Source organism: Prionailurus viverrinus, chromosome D4 (assembly GCF_022837055.1).
Source record: "Prionailurus viverrinus isolate Anna chromosome D4, UM_Priviv_1.0, whole genome shotgun sequence".
In the NCBI taxonomy this organism is placed as follows: domain Eukaryota; kingdom Metazoa; phylum Chordata; class Mammalia; order Carnivora; family Felidae; genus Prionailurus; species Prionailurus viverrinus.
This window is the reverse complement of record NC_062573.1, coordinates 24,517,849-24,536,879: the sequence shown is the minus strand read 5'-3', so window position 1 is coordinate 24,536,879 and position 19,031 is coordinate 24,517,849. Positions and strand designations below refer to the sequence as shown.

General features: G+C 43.0%; 1 protein-coding gene across 1 annotated transcript; it reads right to left on the bottom strand.

Annotated features, from left to right (window-relative positions):
* Positions 1–1,395: 1,395 nt before the first annotated feature.
* LOC125150645 (acyl-coenzyme A amino acid N-acyltransferase 2-like) lies at positions 1,396–18,685 on the bottom strand. Its single transcript, XM_047830791.1, has 4 exons — positions 18,595–18,685; positions 6,089–6,582; positions 5,648–5,850; positions 1,396–2,404 (listed from the first exon to the last, which is right to left on the bottom strand). The coding sequence occupies exons 2-4, from the start codon at positions 6,549–6,551 to the stop codon at positions 1,811–1,813; spliced, it is 1,260 nt and encodes a 419-aa protein (XP_047686747.1). The 5' UTR covers positions 6,552–6,582; positions 18,595–18,685; the 3' UTR covers positions 1,396–1,810.
* Positions 18,686–19,031: the final 346 nt, after the last annotated feature.

Genomic DNA, 19,031 nt, shown 5'->3' with positions numbered 1-19,031 from the left:
AAAAATGGCAGAAGGAATGGTTTGATAAAAATAACAACAACAACAACAACAACAACAACAACAACATCAACAGAGGGGCTCCTGGGTGGCTCACTCGGTTGATTTAGGCTCAGGTCACGATCTCACAGTTGGTGGGTTGGAGCCCCTCATTGGTCTCGCTGCTGTCAGCACAAGGCCTGCTTCGCATCCTCTCTCTCTCTCTCTCTCTCTCTCTCTCTCACTCTCTCTCTCTCTCTGCTCCTTCCCTGCTGATGAGCGCTCTCTCTCTCTCTCAAAAATAAATATTAAAAAAAACAAACCCAGAAATCAAGGAATCAGGAAAAAAAGACTTGACCAATAAACAAACCAAAAACTGTTCTTGGAAAAGAGCAATAAAATAAAAAAACATATTTGGCAAGTCAGACCAAGAGGAAAAAAGAGAAAGCATGCCAATAGATAACGGGATATGTGCAACTTCTAAGTGACAAATGTGTTCTATAAAACATAGGTGAAATTCTGAGAAAATATAAATGGCCAGGTTGACTCCAAAAGAAAATTTAAAACTCAAGGGGCGCCTGGGTGGCGCAGTCGGTTAAGCGTCCGACTTCAGCCAGGTCACGATCTCGCGGTCCGGGAGTTCGAGCCCCGCGTCGGGCTCTGGGCTGATGGCTCGGAGCCTGGAGCCTGTTTCCGATTCTGTGTCTCCCTCTCTCTCTGCCCCTCCCCCGTTCATGCTCTGTCTCTCTCTGTCCCAAAAATAAATAAACGTTGAAAAAAAAATTTTAAAAAAAATAAAAATAAAAAAATAAAACTCAAATTAGTCAATATGAGAAAATCATGTAGTAAAATTAGATGCAAAAGCAAAATGAGTCCATTAATGAATGTCATTCACCCCATTAACAGATTGAAGGCAGAAAGCAGTATGAAAATAATGACCGCAAATTCTGATACAGTAATTGCTATGTATCTATTCTATTTGCTATTCTAATTGTTTTAAATACATTAACTAATTTCAATAAATGCTACAAAGGCACATGATTAAATTCAACCCCAGTCCTTATTAAAAATGGTAAAAAGAAATATATTTTAGAGATGAAAAGAAACATCCCTATTCTGAGAAAAAAAAAAATACCTATTGGAAATCTATAGCAAGCATTACATTTGATGGTAGCATTAGAACTTTTCATATCAAATGTCAGAAACCCGGTTTTTCGTTGTTGTTGTTGTTGTTTTTTAAATTTTTATTTATTTTTGAGAGAGAGACAGAGCGTGAGCAGGGGAGGAGCTGAGGGGAGGGAGACACAGAATCACAGGCAGGCCCCAGGTCCCAAGCCATCAGCACAGAGCCAGACGCGGGGCTTGAACCTACAGACTGTGAGATCATGACCTGCGCCGAAGTCGGACACCCAACCGACTGAGCCACCCAGGCACCCCGAGAAACCCAGTTTTAAACAGAAAGTGTTTTCCACCACTTGCCAAGTCCCAGGGAATTCACCTAGATTGGCAAATACCTGGATCCAAGGTATCCCTAACTGGGGTACAAAGGTTATTCAATTTGCAAGGGTATCACAATTTTGAGACAGCGATGTACCCTGCTGGTACATATAAACTAAGATTCGGTTTACAAAAATTCAAATCACATACAAATTTGTTCGAAATAGTTCATATGCACCTGTGCCCTTGTCCTTTGATTTTGTCCAATTTCCTTCCAGTTGGTCCAAAATAACTGTGAATCTAGAGGAATCAGGAGAGCCCCCTCTTTCCGTCATATCCCTGCCTTACTTTCATTGTCTGTCTCCCCAGTGCATCATCACCCTTAGCCCTTCCTTGCTCAGAGTTTGCTTCTGGTTTGAGTAAGGTGTTCCCTGAAGAATTTCTGGATCTCTCCCCAGGAGTGCTCCTGGGCTGCCGCATGGGCAACAGGGTCCCCTCCCCAGAGCAGGATCCCGGAACTGAACCTGTGTGGGGAAGCATAACACAGGGGTGTGTAGGGCGGTTCTATGAGGTGGCCCGCCCCCGGGTATACCAGCATCCTTCCATTGTTTCTCCCATGGCTCCTCAGCTGGTCCAAGGCCTGCTCAGCATACTCCCTGCTATTCAAGCATTCATCACCGTCTCCTACAATGAAAAGAATCGCACCCTGGGCCTTTTCGATGGGAAGCACGCTCTTCCGATTCAGTTCATCCCGGGCGTCCCCCTTGTAGTGGCGGAGGCGCATAGCTCCTAAAACGTCAATCTGCACGCGCTCCATAAACGAGGGGATGGGTGTTATAACCAGATCTTTGTACCTGAGCGGAAATTCATAGATGGCGTTGGGCCCATTGATGCAGATGGTGGCTACCACCTGCTTCATGAAGCAGGCCATGGCCAGCGCGATCTCTACACCTTTGCTCACGGAGATCACTCCGATTCCTGGCTTTTGGATCTGAAGCACAAAATAAAGGGAACCCATCACATGCCATACTCGAAGGAGCCGCCTTACAGGCCAGTAAGCTAGTGTGAGCAAACAGAAAATATTGGATGGGAGTCCTGGCACTCGAGTTTACCAGCTTCTATGACTGAAAACATTACCTACCTGTCTGCCCTCTGAAAGCCTTCTTATGGGGGCGTTAATATTGCCTACCCTGCAGGATTGTTATGATGATCTAGTGAAACAATAGAAATAAAAGCCGTGGGGCGCCTGGGTGACTCAGTCGGTTAAGCCTTCAGCTTCGGCTCAGGTCATGATCTCACAGTTGGTGACTTTGAGCCACGCGTCCAGCTCTATGTTGACAGCTCAGAGCCTGGAGCCTGCTTCCAATTCTGTGTCTCCCTCTCTCTCTGCCCCTCCCCTGCTCGTTCTCTCTCTCTCTCTCTCTCTCTCTCTCTCTTTCTCAAAAATAAATAAACAAACAAAAAAGAAATAAAAACTCTTCATCAAAGGCAGAGTTCTGTAAAAGCAGAGTCTAAATGCACCAGCAATGTTCAACATCAAGTGAGTACAAGCAGGTAAACTTCACAAAGAATCAAATGCTTCTCTCTGGCTAGGAAAAGAGATTTCCCTAGGTTCTTTAGAATATTTTGTGTTATTCATATGTAAACAGCATTTTACAGCAACGGAGGTTTTGCACATCCATTAATCTAAGAGCTAGATTAATGAAAGCATTGGGGGTGTAAAGATGAAGCCTTGGATTCTATAAACAATTGAATTCCAGTGCCCAGTCCAATAGCAAAAGTAGTAGGCCGTAGAATGGGGTCCTTAATTCTGTGGAAGGCTGAGGGAACAGAGGGAAGGGAGAAGTTAGGAAGATGAGTAGGGAAAGGTGTTAACTAACTCGAATTTAAATAAAATCTTGTGGGGTGCCTGGGTGGCTCAGTGGGCTCAGGTCCTGATCTCATGGTTCATGGGTTCAAGCCCCGCATCGGGCTCTGTGCTGACAGCTCGGAGCCTGGAGCCTGCTCCAGATTCTGTGTCTCCCTCTCTTTCTGCCCCTCCCCTGTTCACATTCTGTCTCTCTCTCTCAAAAATAAGTAAACATGAAAGAAAGAAAGAAAGAAAGAAAGAAAGAAAGAAAGAAAGAAAGATCATCCTAGGGTCAGGTACCAGGCACCTAGGGACCTCTCCTATACTTAAATAAATAAGTAAATAAATAAAATCCTGGGGGGAAATATGAGTAGGGAAAGGAAGGGCATTTTGGAAAGACAGTAGCAAATACATTGCAACCTGATATGTTTACTTTGCTTACACTTGTATGCCCAGCACCTTTCTTTTATCAGATCACCTGAAAAAAAATCTTTTTTAATTAGAGCTTTCCAAGATCCAGTTTTCACGTTTCTACTTCAATAGTTCTGAGTGGGCCCAAGAATCGGATAATATAGCATATCCATGGGGAAATCCAGTGGGCTCCCATATCTGGGAACCATCCATAAGAGGACAGGACTGGGGCAAGGGATGAGAGCAAGGGACGAGAGATAGGAAACTACACTATGGCGGTACCACAGCGGGGCAGTGATGACAACAAACTAAAACAGTGGCCTGGACGGTGGACAGGGTGTGAGGTATTGAGAAAGATTCAGGAACAGACCCTAAAACACTTTGGGACTGGTTGAGGATGCGGGGAAGGGAGAGGGGTAAAACCAGATGGGCAAAGATGACAAGGTGGATTTATTGAGAGTTTACTATATATGCAGGCCCCTCAGCTAAGTGCTCTACACATAAGTTGTCTCAGCTTGTCCTTCCATAATAGCACTGAGATTCAGGAAGTTTACAAGCCCTGCTTAAGGTTACAACAGTATCAAGGGGCAGAGGTGGGAACTGCACCTCTTCTGATGAATCTAAATCTAAACTGAATTTTGGGGCACCTGGGTGGTTCAGTCGGTTAAGCATCTGACTCTTGGTTTTGGCTCAGGGCATGATCTTGTGGTTTCATGGGATCAAGCCCCGTGTTGGGCTCTGTGCTGGCAGCATGGAGCCTGCTTAGGATTCTCTCTCTCTCTCTCTCTCTCTCTCTCTCTCTCTCTCTCCCTCCCTCTCTCTCTCTCTCTCTCTCTGTCTCTTTCTCCTTCCCCCACTAGTGCTGTCTCTGTCTCTCTCAAAAAAAAAAAAACAAAAACAAAAACCAAATAAGTAAACTTAAAAAAAATTTTAACTGAATTTTGACAATTGCCCTTTCTCCTCAGATAATGTCACAAATAGTTAAATTTGAAGTGAAAGAAAATTTTTCACTTAAACATTTTATCTGGACAATCCTTTAAAAAGAGCCAAATATGCTTAGAAAAATCACCCATTCACATTCATCACCTGGTAACAAAGCCTCTGGGCCATGGATGACATTTTCAATGGTACAACAAGACTTGACAGACTTCTAAAATGATCCTTCCTTTCCAGATTCCATTCCCTACCCTGGCTTCTAGACTTGGACACTTACCTTGGGCTTAGTTCTGTTCCTAGATCTGATACCTGAAGAGCTAATTCAGCTAATCAGATGGTGCAGCCACATCCATTTTGCTGATAATTCTGCTCTAATCCTGTGGCCCAGCTCTGAAATGGAACTTCTGCATGTTCTTAGTCTCGGGACTCTTTAGTGTGACTTACTCCAGTATTACCCCATGCAGAGACCATCACTGAAGTTTGAAAACACTTCAAGTCAGAGAATTCATGATTCGAGATCAGCGGCTGATGAAAATTGAAGAGCCACTGATGAACAAGTCACATGCACTTCAAATGTGAGGACTCTTGGCTGTTTCTTCCCATTGAAAATGATCATAATATATCCACCGTTTATTGTCTTTTGTGCCAGTAAGTTGATCACCACCGATCCCAACAATCCTACGAGGTAGATATTATCATCCCCATTTTAAGAGTAAACTCTGCTATGCCCAAGTCTAAACATATTGGTAAAATAGGCAAAACAAACATTTATGGTGTTTTTTTTTCACTATAATGTTGCAAGGTAGAATGAAAAGTATTTTAAATACCTTGGATTGGGGTGCCTGGGTGGCTCAGTCAGTTAAGCGTCCAACTCTTGATTTCAGCTCAGGTCATCGTATCACAGTTTGTGAGGTTGAGCCCCACATAAGGGCTGCTTGGTATTCTCTCTTTCCCTCTCTGACCCTCCCCTGCTCATTCACACTCTGTCTCTCTCTCTTTCAAAATAAGTAAATGAACTTAGAAAAAAAAAAAAAATACCTTGGGATGAGCTAATAGCCAGTTAGCAGCTTCCTCAAAATATTCCAGGTCGATCTCCTCCAGTTTTTCAGGCAGATCTTCATAGAGAAAATATGCTAATGCCAACACCGCAAAGCCATGGGTAGCCAAAAGACTGGCCCGAAATTCAATCAGACCCCCTCTGCCCCCAAACAAATCCACGATTCCTGGGAAAGGACCTTCCCCTGAAAGCAACAGAAGGAAAAGAGAATGGGATCAGAAAGAGTGAAAAGAGGGCCCAGTGGATATCAGGGGAAGTACGGGATGAGCAACGTGATTTCCACCTTCACTCACACACAAAATAGCGTGTTGGTTTTAAACTATCGTGTATCGAAATATTAGTTCTCCAATAATTTGATGCCATTTGTTTTTGTTTTTATATTTGTCAACAATGTTTTCCATATCACCAAAGATTGGCCTCACCTGGAGGGAGAAAAAGGGCTCCTCGCACACGACCTTCTCGGATCTGCACCCGCTGTACGCCAGGGCCTGAGAACCAGCGCTCTACCGTCTGGCTGGCCCTAGGCTGATCTGTGGTGGAAACTTGTACATAAACTGAGTCATATAGGTTCAGAGTGACATAAAAGGGGCTGTTCATCACATCCTGCTTAGTCAGCCTCCGGAAAACCTTCTCGGGCTTCAGAGACCAGAAGAGACCCATCGGGTGGACCCCCACATAGTCGCCTCCAATTGAAGGAGCCTCCGTTAGGTCCAGTTCACCAACCTCGTTCGCCCTGTAGAAGGCTTTAGACTGGTACACATACCCCTTCTCATCCTTCATGGATGCTGTGAGGGTCACTATCTGCGACGGGAGCAGGCCTGTCACTCGGATATGCACTGGCTCATCGGCAAGGGCACTTGCCGGGGTGGCGGTCAGCTGGAACATTGGCAACTGGCAGAGGGACCTGTAGTGTGCCCTGTAATGTGAGAGGAGACTTTGAGTTGGAGACTGAAATCCCAGGAAAAAGACCAAGACGAGGCTTGCATTAGGTCTGGCCAAGTTCTGCTTCTAGAGACCTCGTGCAAAATACACAGAACATTTCCAAGGAGACATGCAAGAGGACACATTATTCTCATTTTACATATGAGGAAACAAGTGACAGGCTTCAAACCTCATACATAACAGTAGAACTGGAAATTCAAGCTAAGGCTAAACCACAGCCTCCTGCCTTATCCATTATAACACTGTCGTAAACATTAGTTTTATGGTTTGGGGTAGGTTGAGCTTTAATTCCTCAGTTAAGATAATACCCATGTGACCTATTTTACAGGGTATTTGCCAGGATCTAAGGAGGTAACGCATGGTAGAGCACTTACAGGAAAGATCAGTGCTGCTTTTCAATCCCCATACCTAGCTGGGGCAGAGTTACATAAACAAGAAATATACTAGGATGTTGTTTCTTTTTTGTTTTAGTTTCTAATCCATCTCTGCCATTATAAAACCAACCTTCAGCTCTTTTTCGAGTTCCCATTATTTATTCTTTTCATAGGAAAATAAAACTCCATGATCTTGTCTCTGCTTTTCTGCCTTTCCAATGGGGTGATAAATGTCAAAATGCTGTTTGTAGTAAAGAGACTATAATAGACACTGGATCATACTCCGTTTCATTAATGAGCAAAATGTGGGGCATTTCCTCCTTCCTTACATTCCTTCTCCTGTCCTTTCTTCTCTCTTTCCTCCCTTCCCTTCTTTCTTCCATTCCTCATATCTACAACAAATTTGAACCTGTTTACAGATAACAGATACAGAGTAAAATAAAATAAAATAGAATGGGGAAAATATGAACAAAATCAGAGACATTGGTCAAAGAAACCCTGGAGCATGAAAACTAGAGCTTTTTGTGAGCTGTAGGAGGTTTGGCCCTAAATAAATTAGTGATATCCAGAGGAGAAAAGGCAATCTGGGCAGTTTCATTGTTCTAATTCTCATAGAAAAAGTTACCAGTTCCTCAGGGAAAAGGAAGAAGTGAGACCTTTCCAATATTTAGTTCTGAAATAGATTTCTTATATTAAACTTCGACATAGGTATGCACCATTTCTTCAACAAAATCTTGATGCAAATTGTAGTGATAGAACTGCTTTCTAGAGCCCAGAGATGGATACCCAGCAGCTATGTTTATACCATGTGACCTCAACCTGGGGCCATTGCAATGGATACCTGATACAATATGTGCCAGAGATTTTTTCCCTTTGCCTATTTAGAATGGGGGCCCAGAGGGGCACCTGGGTGGCTGAGTTGGTTGAGTGTCTGACTTTGGCTCAGGTCTTGATCTCACCATGAGTTTGAGCCTTATATCAGGCTCCTATTGTCAGCACAGAGCCTGCTTTGGATCCTGTCTCCCTCTTTCTCTGCCCCTCCCCTACTCAAACTCTTTCTCAAAAATAAATTAACATTTTAAAAATTAAAAAAAAAAGGGGGGGGGAGACCCAGAGATCACCAGTCACTCTGACTTGTCAGAAATTCCTCATAATGGTCACTATTATTCTATGTCTACATGTTTGCTATTTCCACCAATGTATATGCAAGAGATTAGAGTGAAATTTCCTATAAGAAGCAGTTCTCTCAAGAGAAGATACCACTTGACAGGTCAACAGTGGGTGCTTGTGAATGGTGTCTCAGGTTTCCCCATGAAAGACTAGGATGGGACCAGATGGTCATCAACCCTAGTGTCATTGCCCTTGGAATATAAGCTAAATAAAATCAGCATCTTTCACAAGTTGACAAGGCAGAGAGGACCCTTATGAGGATTGGGTAGGGATCTAAGGCAAAATTGGACAGATTGCCTTTCCAGAAGTTGGTTGTAAGTCTAACAGACCTTGGACTTCTCAAGCCTATGTGTCATCCCTCCCTTATATATTCAAGAAGCAAGAAGAGTCCGGGATTAAAATACACACACATAACACATACATATGTGTGCATGCACACACGCGTGAAAGAAGACTTTGTACCTCTGCACCAGGGCTTCTCAACTGGGGTTCTGAGGAGCACTGAGGTTCTGCAGAATGTCATGAGGGGGTTCCACTAGAGTTCTTAGTTGAGGAAAAAAGAAAGTTTTTGAATTTCAAGTGCCATGTGATGCTAGTGCACTCAAGGATGGATAGTGACCGAGCAGTCCTATCAGTGATTTCTTTACAGGTTTTTCATCCCATAAGGGCAGTGGGCAAAAGGATCATGTTCATTTGACTAAGTTCATTTTCAGTTTTGGATGCAAGATAGAGGAGGCTCTTGACGGTTAGTGAGCACTACGTTGCATGGAGAGAAGGGTGGTAGGCTGATCACATTTGCCTCTCCTTCCTGATTTACCTACTCCAAACTCCCTTTATGCTTCATGAAATGAGTTAAGGGAATAGACTCTATTGGTGTAAGAGAAAATCAGAGGGAAATTTGCCTTCTGAAAAATGAATTCTTACGCACTGCAACTCAGCTGCCCTCTGACACTTTGCTATTATTTATAAGCATTGCCAAGTGTGTGGACAGTGTAAGAAAAGCATTGTCAAGTATGGATGGTACAAGAAGAACACTGTGATAAAGAACTGCTTTTTCAAGAATTTTTTCACACCCTGTTATTTATTATGCCACTCTTCTGTATTTTAGTAAGCATTTGCCTTTTGCAAACATGTCTGAAGGTCCAATGGGCTGATTTTTGAAGATTTTATTAAGTTCCTGTTTTCCCTGTATTCCATTTCTATTATCTTATTCTCATTTGGATCCCAGCTACTCCACATATTATGACAGGGATTAACACCTTTGTCAGTTGATAAGGCTTATTGCCTCTCGGAACCAGACCCTCATAGACTTTCACAATAAGCTGTAAGAAGCCTTAACGCTTATCCCGTCCAATGCTGTATTGTCATCATTATCAATAAAGCACCTACTGTGCACAGGGAAGAGGAGTCTCCACCATGCCACTCAGAGCACTTAATATATTACTGAACCTTATACTAGAACCATTTATGTTGAGCTTTCACTTTCCTGTTAATCTGTAAGTCTCTTGGGGGCAGGATCTGGTCTGACTTGTCTTTGTCCCACCTGCTGCGCATGGAGTCCTTTACAATCCATGTATTCAGTAAATGATTATCGATTGTGCTGTCCACTTCATTCCCATAAACTCTCATCCATTTATCCAATTCTTCCTCCCTGTTTAGTCTTTTGCACTCCCCAGTCTAATCTCTGCAATGTTGTCAGACAGATCTTTACAAAACACAAAAGTAATCAAATCACTCTCCTGCTTTATACTTTCAATGACAGCCAGAGTCATTAAAAGGTGAACTCTAAGTGTTGGGAGAAGATGGCGGTGTAGGGGGATGCTGGGCTCACCTCGTCCTGCTGATCGCTTAGATTCCACCCACATCTGACTAAATAACCCAGAAAACCGCCAGAAGACTACCAGAACGGACTCTCCGGAGACAAGCATAGACAAGAGGTCCATGGAAGACGGTAGGAAGGGCAGAGAGGTGGTGTATGCTACATGGACTGGCAGGAAGGAGCCGGGGCAGTGAAAGGGCAGCCCGCCCAGCAAGGCAGAGCCCCCAAAGTCTAGCTTGCAAAAGCCGAGGGGCCAGACTGCATGAGTTCTGACAGCCAGCGGGACTTCACATCTGGAATGTTATAAGTCAACAGCTCTGCTCTGAGAGTAGGAGGGCGAGAGGACACCGGGAGGGAGAGGTGTTGAGCCCTGGAAGACAGAGCTCAGCTTGGCAGGGGGACAAAGTCGCTCGCCAGTGCCATCTCCCTCTCCCATCCCCCAGCTGAAATCCCAAAGGGAACCAGTTGCCCGAACTTGCTTGCACTGCGCAAATACCCAATGCTGTGCTTCTGTGGATCCATCCCTCTGACAGGTCTGCCTGCCTCCCTCTGGTGCTGCAGGGCCCCTCCCACAGGGGACCACCAACAGCAAAGCAAGCTAAGCCTGCCCCTCCCGCCCCAGTGCAACCAGATCCACCCCAGCTAATACACCAAATCCTATCGAAGCACCACAAGCCTGGCAGTGTGCAAGTAGCCCAGACAAGGGCCACACCACTCCACAGTGAGTTGTGCCCCTGGGAGAGGGGAAGATAAGGTACATACCAGTCTGATTGTGGCCCCAGTGGTGGGCTGGGGGCAGATATTGGGTCTGACTGCGGCCCCGCCCAACACAAGTTACTCCAGACAGCACAGGAGAAGTGCCCTGCAGTTTGGAGCCACTGCAGGGACTACCCAAAATGATGAAACAGAAGACCTCTCCTCAAAAGAAACTCCAGGAAGTAGCGACAGTTAACGAATTGATCAAAAACAATTTAAACAATATAACGGAACAAAATTTAGAATAATAGTCATAAAATTAATCGTTGGGCTTGAAAAAAAGCATAGAGGACAGCAGAGAATCTATTGCTACAGACATCAAGGGACTAAGAAATATTCATGAGGAGCTAAAAAATGCTATAAATGAGGTGCAAAATAAAATGGAGTCGACCACAGCTCGGATTGAAGAGGCAGAGGAGAGAATAGGTGAATTAGAAGATAAAATTATGGAAAAAGAGGAAGCTGAGGAAACGAGAGATAAAAAAATCCAGGAATATGAGGGGAGAATTAGAGAACTAAGTGATGCAATCAAACGGAACAATATCTGTATCATAGGAATTCCAGAGGAGGAAGAGAGAGAGAAAGGGGCTGAAGGTGTACTTGAACAAATCATAGCTGAGAACTTCCCTGATCTGGGGAAGGAAACAGGCATTGATATCCAAGAGGCACAGAGAACTCCCTTCAGACGTAACTTGAATCGATCTTCTGCATGACATATCATAGTGAAACTGGCAAAATACAAGGATAAAGAGAGAATTCTGAAAGCAGCTAGGGATGAACACGCTCTAACTTACAAAGGTAGACCCATAAGAGTAGTGGCAGACCTATCTACTGAAATTTGGCAGGCCAGAAAGGAACAACAGGAAATCTTCAATGTGATGAACAGAAAAAATATGTAGCCAAGAATCCTTTATCCAGCAAGTCTATCATTCAGAAGAGGAGAGATAAAGGTTTTCCCAAACAAACAAAACCTGAAGGAATTCATCACCACTAAACCAGCCCTACAAGAGATCCTAAGGGGGACTCTGTGAGTGAAATGTTGCAAGGACCACAAAGTACCAGAGACATCACTACAAGCATGAAACCTACAGACATCACAATGACTCTAAACCCATATCTTTCAATAATAACACTGAATGTAAATGGACTAAATGCTCCAACCAAAAGACACAGGGTATCAGAATGGATAAAAAAACAAGACCTATCTATTTGCTGTCTACAAGAGACTCATTTTAGATCTGAGGAAACCTTCAGATTGAAAGTGAGGGAATGGAGAACTATCTATCATGCTACTGGAAGTCAAAACAAAGCTGGAGCAGCCATACTTATATCAGACAAACTAGACTTTAAATTAAAGGCTGTAACAAGAGATGAAGAAGGGCATTATATAATAATTACAGGGTCTATCCATCAGGAAGAGCTAACAATTATAAATGTCTATGCACCAAATATGGGAGCCCCCAAATATATAAAACAATCACAAACATAAGCAACCTTATTGATAAGAATGTGGTAATTGCAGGGGACTTTAATACTCTACTTACAACAATGGATAGATCATCTAGACACAGGATCAATAAAGAAACAAGGGCCCTGAATGAGACATTGGATCAGATGGACTTGACAGATATATTTAGAACTCTGCATCCCAAAGCAACAGAATATACTTTCTTCTCGAGTGCACATGGAACATTCTCCAAGATAGATCACATCTTGGATCACAAAACAGCCCTTCATAAGTATAAAAGAATTGAGATCATACCATGCACACTTTCAGACCACAATGCTATGAAGCTTGAAATAGACCACAGGAAAAAGTCTGGAAAACCTCCAAAAGCATGGAGGTTAAAGAACACCCTACTAAAGAATGAATGGGTCAACCAGGCAATTAGAGAAGAAATTAAAAGATACATGGAAACAAATGAAAATGAAAATACAACAATCCAAATGCTTTGGGATGCAGCAAAGCCAGTCCTGAGAGGAAAATACATTGCCATCCAGGCCTATCTCAAGAAACAAGAAAAATCCCAAATACAAAATCTAACAGCACACCTAAAGGAAATAGAAGCAGAACAGCAAAGATGCCCCAAACCCAGCAGAAAAAGAGAAATAATAAAGATCAGAGGAGAGATAAACAATATAGAATCTAAAAAGACTGTAGAGCAGATCAATGAAACCAAGAGTTGGTTTTTTGAAAAAATAAACAAAGCTGATAAACCTCTAGGTAGGCTTCTCAAAAAGAAAAGGGAGAGGACTCAAATAGATAAAATCATGAATTAAAATGGAATTATTACAACCAATCCCTCAGAAATACAAGCAATTTTCAGGGAATACTATAAAAAATTTTATGCCCACAAACTGGACAACCTGGAAGAAATGGACAAATTCCTAAGCCCCCATACGCTTGCAAAACTCAAACAGGAAGAAATAGAAAACTTGAACAGATACATAACCAGTGAAGAAATTGAATCAGTTATCAAAAATCTCCCAACAAATAAGAGTCCAGGACCAGATGGCTTCCCTGGGGAATTTTACCAGACATTTAAAGCAGAGATAATACCTATCCTTCTCAAGCCGTCCCAAAAAATAGAAAGGGAAGGAAAACTTCCAGACTCATTCGATGAAGCCAGCATTACTTTGATTCCTAAACAAGACAGAGACCCCACAAAAAAAGAGAACTACAGGCCAATATCCCTAATGAATATGGATGCAAAAATTCTCAATAAGATACTAGCAAATCGAATTCAACAGCATATGAAAAGAAGTATTCACCATGATCAAGTGGGATCCATTCCTGGGCTGCAGGGCTGGTTCAACATTTGCAAATCAATCAATGTGATACATCACATTAATAAAAGAAAAGAAAAGAACCATATGATCCTGTCAATTGATTCAGAAAAAGCATTTGACAAAATTCAGCATCCTTTCTTAATAAAAACCCTCAAAGTCAGGATAGAAGGAACATACTTAAACATCATAAAAGCCATTTATGAAAAGCCCACAGCTAATATCATCCTCAATGGGGAAAAATTGAGAACTTTCCCCCTGAGATCAGGAACGTGACAGGGATGTCCACTCTCACCACTGTTGTTTAACATAGTGTTGAAAGTTCTAGCATCAGTAATCAGACAGCAAAAGGAAATCAAAAGCATCAAAATTGGCAAAGATGAAGTCAAGCTTTTGCTTTTTGCAGATGACATGATATTCTACATGGAAAACCCAATAGACTCCACCAAAAGTCTGCTAGAACTGATACATGAATTCAGCAAAGTCGCAGGATACAAAATCAATGTACAGAAATCAGTTGCATTCTTATACACTAATAATGAAGCAACAGAAAGACAAAGAAACTGATCCCATTCACAATTGTACCAAGAATCATAAAATACCTAGGAAGAAACCTAACCAAAGATGTAAAAGATCTGTATGCTGAAAACTAAGGAAAGCTTATGAAGGAAATTGAAGACGATAGAAAGAAATGGAAAAACATTCTGTGCTCATGGATTGGAAGAATAAATACTGTTAAAATGTCAATACTACCCAAAGCTATCTACACATTCAATGCAATCCCAATCAAAATTGCACCAGCATTCTTCTTGAAGCTAGAACAAGCAATCCTAAAATTTGTATGGAACCACAAAAGACCCCGAATTTGTATGGAACCACAAAAGACTCCGGATAGGATTAAATACCTATCCACCAAAGGAATTTTGAAGAAGACCAAAGCAGGAGGCATCACAATCCCAGACTTTAGCCTCTACTACAAAGCTGTAATCAACAAGACAGCATGGTATTGGCACAAAAACAGACACATAGACCAATGGAATAGGATAGAGACTCCAGAATTGGACCCACAAAAGTATGGCCAAGTAATCTTTGACAAAGCAGGAAAGAATATCCAATGGAAAAAAGACAGTCTCTTTAACAAATGGTGCTGGGAGAACTGGACAGCAACATGCAGAAGAATGAAACTCGACCACTTTTTTACACCATTCACAAAAATAAACTCCAAATGGATAAAGGACCTGAATGTGAGACAGGAAACCACCAAAACCCTAGAGGAGAAAGCAAGAAAAACCCTCTCTGACCTCAGCCACAGCAATTTCTTACTTGACACATCTCCAAATGCAAGGGAATTAAAAGCAAAAATGAACTATTGGGACCTCGTGGAGACAAAAAACTTTTGCACTGCAAAGGAAAAAATCAACAAAACTAAAAGGCAACCGATGGAATGGGAAAAGATATTTGCAAATGACATATCAGACAAAAGGGCTAGTATCCAAAATCTATAAAGAGCTCACCAAACTCCACACCCGAAAAACAAATAATCCAGTGAAGAAATGGGCAGAAGACATAAATAGACACTTCTCTAAAGAAGACATCCAGGTGGCCAACAGGCACATGAAAAGACGTTCCATGTCACTCCTCATCAGGGAAATACAAATCAAAACCACACTGAGATATCACCTCACGCCAGTCAGAGTGGCTAAAATGAGCAAATCAGGAGACTATAGATGCTGGAGAGGATGTGGAGAAACGGGAACCCTCTTGCACTGTTGGTGGGAATGCAAACTGGTGCAAGCCGCTCTGGAAAACAGTGTGGAGGTTCCTCAGAAAATTAAAAATAGACCTACCCTATGACCCAGCAATAGCACTGCTAGGAATTTACCCAAGGGATACAGGAGTACTGATGCCTAGGGGCACTTGTACCCCAATGTTTATAGCAGCACTCTCAACAATAGCCAAATTATGGAAAGAACCTAAATGTCCATCAACTGTTAAATGGATAAAGAAATTGTGGTTTATATACACAATGGAATACTACGTGGCAATGAGAAAGAATGAAATATGGCCTTTTGTAGCAACATGGATGGAACCGGAGAGTGTTATGCTAAGTGAAATAAGTCATACAGAGAAAGACAGATACCATATGTTTTCACTCTTATGTGGATCCTGAGAAACTTAACAGAATCCCATGGAGGAGGGGAAGGAAAAAACGAAAAGTTAGAGAGGGAGGGAGCCAAACCATAAGAGACTCTTAAAAACTGAGAATAAACTGAGGGTTGATGGGGGTGGGAGGGAGGGGAAGGTGGGTGATGGTTATTGAGGGCACCTGTTGGGATGAGCACTGGGTGTTGTATGGAAACCATTTTGACAACAAATTTCATATTTAAAAAATTAAAAAATAAAAAATAAAGGTGAACTCTAAATCCTCTGGCCCAGCATTGAGACCTTTAGCAGGGAATGGCTTCATGACCACACCCTGGAGAGCTTCCAGGCATTCACTGGCAAAACTTGTACCACTATGACCTAAATCTGGATGGAATGCCTTGTGACTGCCAGGAACATAGCAAGGTAGATGATCTTTAAAGGAGGCTTCACAAGATTGTTTTCTCACTTGTTTTTCTTATCTTAAAATATAATTGAAATGTGATATTACATTAGTTTCAGGTATACAACATTCAACAAGCTAACCAAATGGTCAACAAACTAACCACATTACCAAATGGTCACCCCAAAAGGTTTAGTTACCACCTGTCATCAGACAAAGTTATTACAATATTATTGGCTATATATTCCCGATGATTGATTTATTTTATAAGTGGAGGTTTGCAGCTCTTATCTGTCTCTCCCTATCTTATAGGAGACTGGGCGAGACAGTTTTCCCATCCACCTCCCTGGTTCCAGAGAGGCACAGGACTTTCTGGCTCACACCCACACCCCCCTTCAAGGGCAGAGCCACAGGCTCTGTGACCATTTGCTGCAGTCTGGAGTTGGTTTCTCAGCAACAAGGCACCTCACAACTCTGTTGAAGTCATGTGGCCCCTTTTGTTTCAATGCCATTATTTCAGGGTGTAAGACAAGGACTCGGACAGCTGGCACTTTCAGTTTCTCTTGCCTCCACTATCTATGTAAGTAATAAGCTGTCTGGAATCTAACAAGGGCTTATTATTTCTTTACCAGCTGAATCTGTCAGTCTTGGATTTGAAGTTCCCTTTGTTTTTGGTGCCCTTTATAATCTGATGCAATGAAAGCCTTTTACAACTAACCCCAACCTATTACCAGTCCAACCAACCATCTTGTTATAAAACTTAGTATATGATATTGTAAAAATCTGCTTCTTTATCTCTCACCCTTTTTGTTCTATCCGAGATAGTAGCCTCTAGCCACATATAGCTAATTAAATTTCAATTTATTAAAAATAAATTAAATTAAAATTTTAATCCCTCAGTTACAGTAACCATTTTAATTGCTCAAAAGCCCACATATAACTAGTGGTTACTGCATTGGACAATGCAGATATAGAATATTTCCATCACCCTAGAATATTCTATTAACACTAGATTATAAATTATTCTTCAAGGGCAAGAATTATTCCTTGTCCAACACTCTATTCTTCAGTTTCTAGAATAGTTCCTGGCACATAGTGATTGCTCAGTAAGTGTTTGAGGAATTAAAAGGAAGAATAAAAGATAGATGGAACAGTTTAAAAAAAAAAAAAAAGAATAAAAATTTCTCCGAGAGAGTATGAAGAAGAACAGAAACCCAACTGAATTTTCATAGGTTACTTCTGAAGAGGTGAGACTCTTCAAAATGCAACGGAATAAAATCTCCAGGCTTGCTCACTTCTCTGCAGCCGAAGGCTACACCCTGCACATTGCAGAGAATCCAGGAAGCCAAAGCCACAAAGCAGCCGAAGGGCAAGAAACCAGCTGCGTCACACAGGATCAGCCCTGTGGTGGTTGCAGAGAGAGACTTGGACAATCTGGAAGCAACCCGATAGGAGCTGAGAGCTGACAGCCATACTGTGGCATAAGTTCCAGGCATCCAGACTCCCAGGGTGAAGGGTATCAAGGCTACACCCCAGGGAGACTTTGACCCATCAGGAGAAAAGGCAGTTAGGAACTGGCCGGACACTACCGCAGCAGGAGGCAGGAAAAAAGGAGAGCAAAAGGTCACCCACAGAAGTTAAAATTACCAGTCAAGAAACAGAATGTCATTCCCTCTAGGGGCTTTTTGCTCTTCATCACAGGCACTCCCTCCCCCTCCTTCCAAGCAAGAAATCCCAGAGGAAGATTTCTCCCATCAAGAAACAGTCTCTCGGGGCGCCTGGGTGGCGCAGTCGGTTAAGCGTCCAACTTCAGCCAGGTCACGATCTCGGGGTCCGTGAGTTCGAGCCCCGCGTCGGGCTCTGGGTTGATGGCTCAGAGCCTGGAGCCTGTTTCCGATTCTGTGTCTCCCTCTCTCTCTGCCCCTCCCCCATTCATGCTCTGTCTCTCTCTGTCCCAAAAAAATAAATAAACGTTGAAAAAAACAAAAACAAAAACAAAAAAAACCAGTCTCTCCCTGGAGCACCTGGGTGGCTCAGTTAGTCAAGCGTCCGACTCTTGATTTCAGCTCCAGTGGTGACCTCCCGGTTGGTGAGATGGAGCCCCACGAGGGTGCTGTCAGCATGCAGCCTGCTCTGGATTCTCTCCCTCCCTCCCTCTCTCCCTCTGCCCCTCACCCTCCCCAACTCCCTCAGAAAGAAAGAAAGAAAGAAAAGAAACAAAGAAAGAAAGAAAGAGAGTCTCTCTCTAAGTTCACATTAGCAGGATCCTGACTTTTACAGCCAAGTGTGCAGTTTGCCCCCAAAATAGTCTCAAACAGTCTCTTGTTGGGTGGATGCATCTGACATATCTGCCTTTCCAAGCAACCGGCCACCCCAGGGCGTTAACTGCAAGTTCCTCAGAGAGCTGTGCTGCCCATCCAGACGAGAGGAAGGCAGCCAAAGGAAAGCCGCCTTCCCAGGTACCAAGCGGCTAAAATACAGAAAGGACCTTGTCTTCGGTATGCCCACATCCCCGACTGCTGCACACTCACTCACCCTGAATTCCTCTGCAGGAAGCGGCCTGGAGCAGGACGGCTTGCTGAGCCAACAGGAAGCCCTTCTGCTTGCTGACGTGTTCTCGTTCGAACACCCCAGCCCACGCTTCCAAGGTGAAGTTGTGTCACAAAACTATCAGCTGCTCCTTCCTTCTATAGGTCGTGCCGCCGCGGGGTCAGGACAGAGGCTTAGTGGAGCTGCTGCACCTTTCAGTCCCACTGGTTCTTGTGTTTCATCACACAGCTCTGGTTTCTAAGCCTCTCCCTGACTCCTCCTCTCAATCCTTGGCTCTGGTCTCCTTCACTCCAAATCCTTTTCTATTTCCTCCTCTAAGTCATTGGTGTCTTAGGCAACTGCCTTTTTGATAGTGTCTAACAGGGTAACTCCCAGTTACCCAGGGTCAGAGCCCAGAGTGTGGGCTTAACGCTCACCGGGGG

What these genes read in the sequence shown, in the direction of transcription:
- LOC125150645 (XM_047830791.1), bottom strand. Translation starts at nt 6,551, where the DNA reads ATGTTCCAGCTGACCGCCACCCCGGCAAGTGCCCTTGCCGATGAGCCA. An exon ending in AGCCCTTTTTCTCCCTCCAG is followed by an intron (nt 5,851 to 6,088) that starts GTGAGGCCAATC and finishes TGTTGCTTTCAG; the next exon opens with GGGAAGGTCCTTTCCCAGGA. An exon ending in GGCTATTAGCTCATCCCAAG is followed by an intron (nt 2,405 to 5,647) that starts GTATTTTTTTTT and finishes TTTGTGCTTCAG; the next exon opens with ATCCAAAAGCCAGGAATCGG.